The 10,000-nt window shown below is 45.7% G+C and overlaps 1 protein-coding gene across 8 annotated transcripts in view; it reads left to right on the top strand.

Annotated features, from left to right (window-relative positions):
• Nucleotides 1-10,000, top strand: part of kn (EBF transcription factor knot) — a 413,486-nt gene that overhangs the window by 32,737 nt on the left and 370,749 nt on the right. For all 8 annotated transcript variants that reach the window (XM_076201327.1, XM_076201328.1, XM_076201331.1 and 5 more), the window contains exon 3: nucleotides 4,475-4,538. In XM_076201327.1, the coding sequence (XP_076057442.1) occupies nucleotides 4,475-4,538 (64 nt within the window). The remainder of the gene's footprint in view (nucleotides 1-4,474; nucleotides 4,539-10,000) is intronic.

Genomic DNA, 10,000 nt, shown 5'->3' with positions numbered 1-10,000 from the left:
TATTTATTCTTACTAAATATATCTAAATGTGAACAATTCCTGGCAATCCCCCCCCCCTTGGAGCCTGAGAGCTGCTGCTGCTGCTCCTCTATGATGATTAAAATCGTTTGGCGGCAGACATGATAATGGGACGTGGCAACTTTTATAATACAACTTGGTCTGGCTACAGACCGGGGATTTCATGCAGCTGAGATGGACCGCGACTGAGATAGGGAGGAAGGGGAGAGAGAGAGAGAGAGAGAGAGAGAGAGAGAGAGAGAGAGAGAGAGAGAGAGAGAGAGAGAGAGAAAAGAGAGAGAGGGAGATGGAGGAATAGGGGGAAGGGGAAGGGAGAGGGAGAGAGAGATATATGGAGGGGGAGGGAGGGAGGGAGAGAGAGAAAGAGAGAGACCGAAGAGGAGAGATAAAGAGAACGGGATTGCGCATGCGCGTACAATTGATCCCTTGTCCTTTCTCTCTTTCTCCCATTCTTTTAACAACATTAGCGCTCTCTCTCTCTCTCTCTCTCTCTCTTTCTGCCACCATTATTCAAGAGCATTAACGTTCCCACATTATTTCCTTCATTCCGTTTTATACCAAATTTGGAGCTTCTTTATGCCTCTTCCCTTCCGCCATTACCCCGACGTCCATTTTGTTTTTCTTTTCATCATTTAGTTCTCCCTAATAGGTCATCTCCTTTGTTCCATTGGGTAAAATTTCACTCGTAATTTCAGTTTCGAACTTATTCAGTTCTTTGGCTGCTGGAAGGCTCCCTCACCGGAATAAAATCGCACGGCGGAACTCGAAGAGTTATATCAAATTAGGCAGTCAGGAATTTTTAATTTTATCTATTAATTTATCAATTAATTTATTTCTCAATTAATTTATTGATCAATTAATTTATTTATTTGTCTTATTCTTTACTCTTTCGTGAATTTTGTTCCTCATTGTCCACATGCGTGGCATATATTTTTAACAGAATAACTAGTGAATAAGTAGAATGGACGAGGCATTTTACATAATAACTAGTAGGTACAACGGGGAGGCATATCGTATGATAACTAGTGAATATGGACAATGGGAAAGCATTTCACATAATAACTAGTGAATATGAATAAAGCGGAAGCATTTCACATAATATCTAATGAATATGGGTTACTGGAAAGCACTTCAAACAATACCTATTGAATCCGGATAATGGGGAAGCATTTCACATAAAACTAGTGAATATGAAAAAAAAGGCTGATAATTTCACATAATAACTAGTGAATATGAAGAACAGCCAGGCTATTTCACATAATGACTAGTGAATAAGAGGAATAGATGGAGCATTACACTCCTTCAATGCGGTGACGTTTATACTTCATGGACAACACTCCAAATAACGACGTCTGTTATTTATCTGAAGAAACCCCACATCACTCCCGTGGGGGGTCCCGACCCCTCTAGAGCTCCTTCAGCCCAGGGTCCGCCCCCAGAGCTGCATAAAAGAGTTGGTTTTTGGCCAGAATAAAATATATGAGGTGCGTCGCCGCGTTGAAGCGGGTACGACCATCTTCGAGCCGAAAGGGGCAATTCTTCGGGGTGGGTGGAACGATAACGGGGCAATAAAGGCATAATTGCGCCCCCCCCACTCTCCCCCACGTTGCCCCCCTCTCCCCCCCCGTTGCCCTCTACCTCCATCCCTCTCCGCCACTCCCCCTTTCCTCCTCTTACCCCCCACCGTCTACTCTCACCCCTCTCCACCCCTCCCCCCACCATCCTCTTCCCTCCCTTTCCACCTCCATCCCTCCCCCCGTCTACTCTCACCCCTCTTCCTCCTCCTCCCCCCACCATCATCTTCCCTCCCTTTCCACTCCCCATCCTTTCCTCCCCTCACCCCCGTATACTCTCATCCCCCTCACCCACATCCTCTTCCCTCCCTTTCCAATCCTCCTCCTCCTCTTCCTCCTCCCGCCGTATCACGCCAGGAGGCTCTTACTAGTGCGGGGGGGGGGAGAGATTCCGATGACGTCATTTCTGGATGTTATTTTAATACAACAGCGGACATGTAAACCTGACGAGATTAAACGTGGAATAGTGTGTGTGTGTGTGTGTGTGTGTGTGTGTGTGTGTGTGCGAGTACGTGTGTATTTCATCATGGTCTTGATTCATGCGTTGGTCTCGTGATCGACAGCTATTACCCAGCCGGAAGAGAGCTCGGAGTTTATATATGACCGATCTATAGGTAATGCTGTGACCTTACATGCACACACACCCCCAACTCCCCACACACGAGTTGGAGTAACGACCCTCAGCGCAGCAATACTGAAATTATTTCAGCCCTGGGCGTTATTCGAAAGCCAGGAACTCTACCACTGCGCCACGAGTGGTGTGTGTGTGTGTGTGTGTGTGTGTGTGTGTGTGTGTGTGTGTGTGTGTGTGTGTGTGTGTGTGTGTAATCTCAACCACCTGGACGCCTGAAGCTCTGAACAAGCGTCAAGCGATTCCATTCAGGGGTTGTGAGGTTGGCGGCCCCCAAGATGATCAAACGTCCCGACGATCGAGACTCCGTGCAGATCAGGGGTTGATCTCTATCTGAATAAAATCATCTGGCGCTGGACACAACACGTAAAGTGGCACGGAATTCTTGGGGTTAAGACGACTTTATTCTTATAAAAAGATCACACACACACACACACACACACACACACACACACACACACACACACACACACGCACACACGTTCACAAAGGAACGTATGCACGTATTCACACACATATCTTCCTGCAAGACACACACGGGCATGTATGTACATACACGTACACGTTCGCACACACACACAATTCTACTCGTGTTTATATCTACATTTATGATCAAACGTTGACAAAATTTAATGAGTAATCAAGCATACAAAATCATTACAACAAATTATGTCGATAATGTTACCAACTACTCCTGGTTGCATGCAATACATTCTGTCAATACATTATTTTTCGTATCAAAACAACAGAGATCTTAATAAACGAGACCTGAGGGGATCGATCTCGACGCTTGTGCTGGCACACCTAAACTCGCAAGCGGTGTGAGGGACTTGCGAGAGAGAGAGACTGTGCATGGCGTGTGGTCGTCACCGGGGAATGCGCCTCCATCGCTGCCGCACACGCAATCTGTGTTTACCTGACTGTTGTCCTCCTCATTAGCTTGGCACCTCGGGCGCGGCGCCGGCGCCGGCGGAGGCGTTGGCACTCGTTGGCACCATTTCTCGTGGCGCCGTGGCATTCCAGAAGGGGGTGGTATGCGGACCACCAGGTGCCTTCGGTGGTGGTGGTGGTGGGAGAGGGGGGTGAGAGGGAAGGAGGAAGATGGAGAGTGAGGACGGGGGGGTGAGAGTGAGAGTGAGGAAGGGGGGGGTGAGAGTGAGGGAGGGGTGACTGAGGGAGGGGATGAGAGTGAGGGAGGGGGGTGAGAGTGAGGGAGGGGGGTGAGAGTGAAGGAGGGAGGTGGTGAGAGTGAGGAAGAGGTGAAGGCCTACCGCATCAACAATGATCTTTTTCATTATTATTCATTTTATTTTTCCCTTTCCCTTCTGTACATTCTCCCTTTTATTTGCGATGTCGTCTTTATATATTTTATTTTTCTCCCTTCCGTCGCGGCCGTCACTGCTCCTTTTATTCTGGCTGTCGTTAGGAGTATCATGTTCATTTCCGTGACCGCCCCCCCCCTCCTTTGATATCAAGGAGGACCTTCAGCTTTCCCTCTTCCGGACCGTCGCAAGGTTGAGGTCCGGGTGGGTGACTGCCCGACGTCGTGCCGTAGACGGCACATGGCGAAAAGTCGATACGTGTGAAATGAGCCAAAGGCGCAAAAAAAAAAAAAAAAAAAAAAAGTTTGTCTGGTAATTTTATTCAGCTGAGGGGGGGGGGACCCCCAAGAAAGGGTTTACAAATGCCATCCATATACTAAAACATATATATATATATATTTCTTTTTTTTGGGGGGCCCTATGTGATACTTAATGTGTTACTTAAAATGGTTTCCTTTTTATAATTTCATCTATTTTATTTCTAACTCCTGAGGAACTTGAGGCATTTCTCTTGCCATCACCAGGTTGCTCATGAAAGTGCGGCTCTTTTTTAACTTTCACTTCCTATTTTTTCCTTCAAACTTCATAGGAACTTTTGCCATTTCTTTTGCTCCCGCCACGCTGCTGATGATTGGGTGGGCTCCTGTCCCTCTCTCTTCCCCTCTCTCTCTCTCTTTCTCTCTCTCTCTCTTTCCTCAAGGTGATCGTAACTAGCTTCTTTCTGATGACCCCCTTCTCACTTTTTCATTTCATTATCATTTTTTTATTCTAATTACTTTTAGTTATTCTCCAAACATGTAAAATTATCCATATCAATATATTTCATTTATTAATTAATTAAATAATTTATCTATTTATTTGTACTGATATTCTTCAAACTGATCAAAGTTTCCCGACCACTTACGTGACTTGTTTTTTCGTCTCCACAGGAACCTGAGGGGCAGAAGACCAACAATGGCATCCACTACAGACTGCAACTCCTGTATGCCAACGGTAAGCACCTCCTCCTGTTCACTTCCGTCTTTGCAAAGAGTCACAGAAAACTCATTCTCTGCCTGCATGCTGCTTTGCGCTTTGTGTTCGCGTACTTTGTGTCATGTACTGTGCAAGGGGGGAATCATCATCACAAGTCACCAGTACCTCTAGCCTCCTCCGCATCCCACCGCTGCAACCACATGTAGTAGTCTAGATACGACTACAACATTGATGAAAAATGATACTAAGAGAATAACATTAATGCTGTATAATTAAGCAAGTTTACACCCCAATCGGGTCGTTCACTGTCAATACTCAAGGCCTGCAAATGGAACTTGTTTCTGTGGGAGACCGCTCGGTCACGTGAATGTACTAGTGCAGGAACTTCGTCTTTCTTTCCCCTGTTGTTCTTACGTCTGTTGTCGTCCCGGGGTTCGAACCCCGAGGCTAAATTTCACTCCACGGCCGCAGAACGTACGAAAGCACACACAAGTTACTGCTCGATGGCGGCACACTAGACATATCTCGATAGCATGCTACTTGCTTTCGCTACTTTTGTTTTACAATTTTCCAAATGTCAAATTAATCTTGCGTCATAGAGTGAGACGTTGAATGGCAAATTAAGAGAAGTTAAACCTATACGAACTTTAGACACATGATTGTGATTGTCTTACGGAGGTCTAGAATATTGTAACCGAAGTCGTTTCTACTCAATCGAAGTAGCTAAAAATGGTAGCATGGTGGCCTGGTGTGCCACCATCTTCACAATGTTTGCCGTTGGTTATAAGCGTAAACCTCTTCACTTCCTTTGGAGCGCACTCCGGATTTTCTTCTGGAAACAAAGATTTTATTCGATTGAGGAAGCCCTTTTCCATGTCAGAAACCATCTCCCAATTAATTTATTATCTTTATTTATCTATTCATTAATTTATTCTATATATTTTTTGTCAACACATATCACGAAGACATCACTCAGGGTGAAGGTATCTCCTTCATTGATTGAACCTGCCTGATTACGATGACAAAAACTATACAATAAGTTCCATTTCTGAGAAGACTCAATAGTCAACAAAACGCGGAACCCGTAGTCACATACATGTAATACACATACAAGACGAGGTCACCTGAACCAGTCTGTGCCTTGACCTCTCTTCCGTTTTGTTGACAAAAACAACCGCGTAATGCATCGCGCATCATGGCGAGATTCTCATTTCACACCTGTAAATCAGATATTTTTTTTTTCTTTTCTTTTTTTGGGGGGGGGTAGGAGGGAGGACTTTTCATTTTTTCTTTTTATCTTTTGGGATTTATTTATTTATTTTATTTATTATCTTTTATACTTTTTCTGTTTTGTTTTCGTCTATGATTCTTGGGAGCAGACCTCATGACGTTCAAGTTTAGACGCTGCCAGCTGTTTCCTCCTTGGTAGATCCAACTCGAATGACTCTTTACCTCCCCTCCCCCAAAGAATCTCCACCTTAATCCCCCCCCCTTCCCCTCCTCCACTACTTTCCCCCCTACCTTCAACTCCACCACGTGTTGATGTCTCGACCCCGTCAACAAGGCGACACACTCAAGTAATCACCCGTTCTTAGCCAGAAAAAAGTCCACAAAGACGGTCACCGTATTGGTGAGGTTAACCCTCCAAGCCGCCTCTCGAGACTCGAACGATTTGATCGAGTTTAAGCCCAAGCATAAACCGAGACGCAGGCGATACAGCACAGTCAAGGCAGACTTCCTGTTGCTGAATTGAAGTACAATTTGAACTTCTCTCTCATTTGAGGTATTTCAGCATTTCAAGTTAGAGACAAGTTCAAAATGTACTTCAACTCATCAACAGGAAGTCTGCCTTTGCCTCTGTGCTGCGTCGCCTGTGCGGCCTGCGTCGCAGTTTGCCCTTAGGCTAACAGGGACTCCTGGGGGAAAGAGTAGGACCCTGTTCACACTAGCGGTTTCAACCGCTGCGGTTCAATTACAATGCAATTCAACGGAGGCGTTCACACAACCGCGCAGTTTTTCCCTTGGTCAGGAGGTACCGCCGCGGTTTCCGTGCGGTTCAAACCGCTAGTGTGAACAGGGCCTATGTAATTGGCAGTTATTGACGAGTAAAAGAATCGCTACGTGAGGACGGAACCTTTATTGTTACGACGTTTGGCTTGTCAGAGCTTATCAAGGACATAGACAAAGGACTTGATAAAACTGCAACAAGTAAAAGGTCCCAAAGACAAAGGCTTCGTCCGCAAATGGAGTTTCTTTCGACAAAATTGAATTTCAATTAATCCTTTCAATCTTTTGTATCATCTCCACTGATAAAGACTTAAGTAGTGCCAAACGTTTCTATTCAGCTTAAGAATGACCTCTGGCCACTGGGGGGGGGGTTTAGGTTAATTATTTTGTCAATTATGTTAGTTACGTTACACGTCGAAGTTAACTTCAAATGTATGAAACTTTAATTTGCATCCTCCACAAGAACAGACTTTTTCCTAGCTCAATTTTCTGTATATTTACTAGCCGCCATCAAGGTCTAGACAAGAACAGGTCTGTCCACTTCCAAAAGAGACCCCCATGACGTCACGTGGTATGATTCACATGACTGAGAGCGGCACCCTGCGCGTCTCCGCGTGACGTCATGTGGGTCATTTTCTTTATCGAGGCGAAATACACTGCTCTTATCCGATCAAAATCAAGACCAGTCCAGTTCAGTGAGATGACCTGTTCTTGTTCAGACCGCGCCACGTGTTGATACGCAAAGGGAATATGGGGGCCGCTGCAGGCGAGATATTAAAGTTGACAGGTCATTCGCGGATCAAGCGAGAGAGAGGGAGAGGGAGAGAGAGAGAGAGAGAGAGAGAGAGAGAGAGAGAGAGAGAGAGAGAGAGAGAGAGAGAGAGAGAGAGAGAGAGAGAGAGACTTTTTCAAACGAGGCTGAAACTAACATGTCACTTGACCCAAGATAAACAAGACGTACACAAACGCACATGCAAGCGACACCCAAGTGGGGCGCTTACTTCTGTCCGCGGGGGGGAACATCTTTCCTCTGTTGGTGGCGAAGTCCGGATCTTCCATCGAGGCGCGCGCAGAGTCCGGGGAATGAGTCATGGGACATCCGGAGGACGTAGAGTTCCGGTGATCACGTGCTCATCGGGAGAACCACTTTCCTCTGTGTATGTGTGTGTGTGTGTGTGTGTGTGTGTGTGTGTGTGTGTGTGTGTGTGTGTGTGTGTATGTGTGTGTGTGCGTGTGTGTGATTGATTCACCATGGTCTTTGGATCAGGTGTTGGACTCATGATCGACAGTTAATACCTCCCGGATGAGAGCTCAGATCTATGGGTAATGTTGTGACCTTTACATGCACACACACACACCCAATTCCCCGCCCACGAGAGTTGGAGTAACGACTCGAAGCGCAGCGGTACTGAAATTATTTCAGCCCTGGGCAGGATTCGAACCCGGACCGCCGTAGTGACAGTCAGGGACTCTACCAACCACGCCACCGAGTCGTGTGTGTGTGTGTGTGTGTGTGTGTGTGTGTGTGTGTGTGTGTGTGTGTGTGTGTGTGAGAGAGAGAGAGAGAGAGAGAGAGAGAGAGAGAGAGAGAGAGAGAGAGAGAGGGAGAGAGAGAGAGAGAGAGAGAGAGAGAGAGAGAGAGAGAGAGAGAGAGAGAAAGAGAGAGAGAAAGAGAGAGAAATCAAAGAGAGACTGTACGTAATATCGGAAATAGACACGAACAGTCTTGGTCGTTATACCCCACAATTTTCCATGCGACGTAAAAGCAAAAGATAAATCAAACTGTGGATAGATTTTTTTTTGTGGAGGGGGGGAAGAGAACATTTGTTGGGGGGGGGGCGCAGAAGGATGGAGTGTTGCTTTTAGCAGTAGTGGAGGTCTTCGTAAAAGAGTGGCTGGATGCACTAGCAGAGAAATTCTGGATCAAGAATAAGACCCCAATCGAACGGCCACTTCGATATTCTCCGCCACTTCGATGTTCCCAGCCACTTCGGCCAGGACCCCCTCGGGATTCCGAAGGCGTTCTTCAGCTCGAACTCTTCTCCCTCCCAAGACCCTGGAGACCCACCACGTCAGCGTCCATCGATGGTCCTCCCGAAGTCAAGTTCCACACCCGGAAACCGAGGAGCCTCGTTCTCTTCATTTCAAGAAGAAGCGACTAGGGTCCCTCTATCGCCCATCAATCCCGTCCATCCATCTACCGCTTTCGAAGTTTTTTGGGGCACTACATACTTTCGTCCGACGGCCCACTCGACTCCATCACTTGCTACAGCAAGGTTCTTCAGAGCCCGCGAACTCGCAGAAGCTAAGTGTACTCCAGAGTCCCATGGGCTGAAGCTTCTGGGGACCAAGTTGTTGGTGGTTTCTGACTTGTTTATGGTCTTGCTTGGCGAGCGTGGATGAGTGAGCTCGGAAATAGATTGGGGGTGGGTGGGTAGAGGGAGGGAAGTTGTTTAAAAAAAAAAAAAAAAAAAAAAGGGGGGGATGGATGGAGGGGGAGACACCCATTCGAAATCACGTGACGACTTAAAGAAAGACTGCTGAGACTCCCTTTTTCGAAAGAATCCCGTTCACTGACATTTAAGGGAAAATGTCAAGAGGAAGAGAGTTCCAGAACCTCCCCGTGATACGAAGGTGGTTAAACAAGGTCTTTCCCGTAGATTGAGAGTTAACCGAGATTCATTTATTGAATTTACGAGTGCCACAGTACCTACAAAAATACTTGTTGTCTTTGTTTTATCAACAAATGTGTACTACAAATGTTGGTATCTGTGTATACTAGAATGTTGTCAATATGCGATTAATTACACCTGGCTGGCACCAATGAACAGAGAGGGAAGACTTCAGGTTGGTACCGAAAGTACAGGAGGGAATTGTAATTGTTAAAAAAAAGGGGGGGGGACCTGGGGGGGAAGTCAAAGAGCTAAGACCTTCTGGAAGTTGAAGAACCTCGAAGAAACGTGGAAGGAACCTTAAAGTCGCCTCAGGCTGATACTGAAAGTACAGGAGAATGTTGTAAAAAAAAAAAAAGGGGGGGGAAGGGAAGGAGGTAGGAAGGACCTTTTGGAAGTTGAAGAACCTAGACAGGAGAAACTTCGAAATCTTTGCGGAAGAAGAGGAGAACTCTGTTAAAGCTTCTGGAAGTTGGGAAGCTGAGGTGCTGTTCTTGGAATTCGTGTGTGGTGGTGCTAAAGGAGGTTTCTACTTTATTTGTAATTTGTCTAAAAATGCTTCCAAAACCGACAAAAAGTCAATAAATAGATACATAAATAAATGAATAACACGTAAATGAGTAATCAAATAAAACGAATTTTTTTTTTTCAATAAACAAAATTATAACAATTACAAAGTGCACGCAAAGGATCGCTCCGTAGAGAACAAGACGAAGAGGATATGAATACAAGAGATATAGCGTGGCTTAAGTATTTCAATTTCATATATTCATCCTAAAAAAAAAATATTCTTAACATGAA

This window comes from Oratosquilla oratoria, chromosome 18, assembly GCF_046742065.1.
Source record: "Oratosquilla oratoria isolate Oo_2021 chromosome 18, ASM4674206v1, whole genome shotgun sequence".
Taxonomy (NCBI): domain Eukaryota; kingdom Metazoa; phylum Arthropoda; class Malacostraca; order Stomatopoda; family Squillidae; genus Oratosquilla; species Oratosquilla oratoria.
Note: the sequence above shows the minus strand (reverse complement) of the source record. Positions and strands in the feature narration are given on the sequence as shown.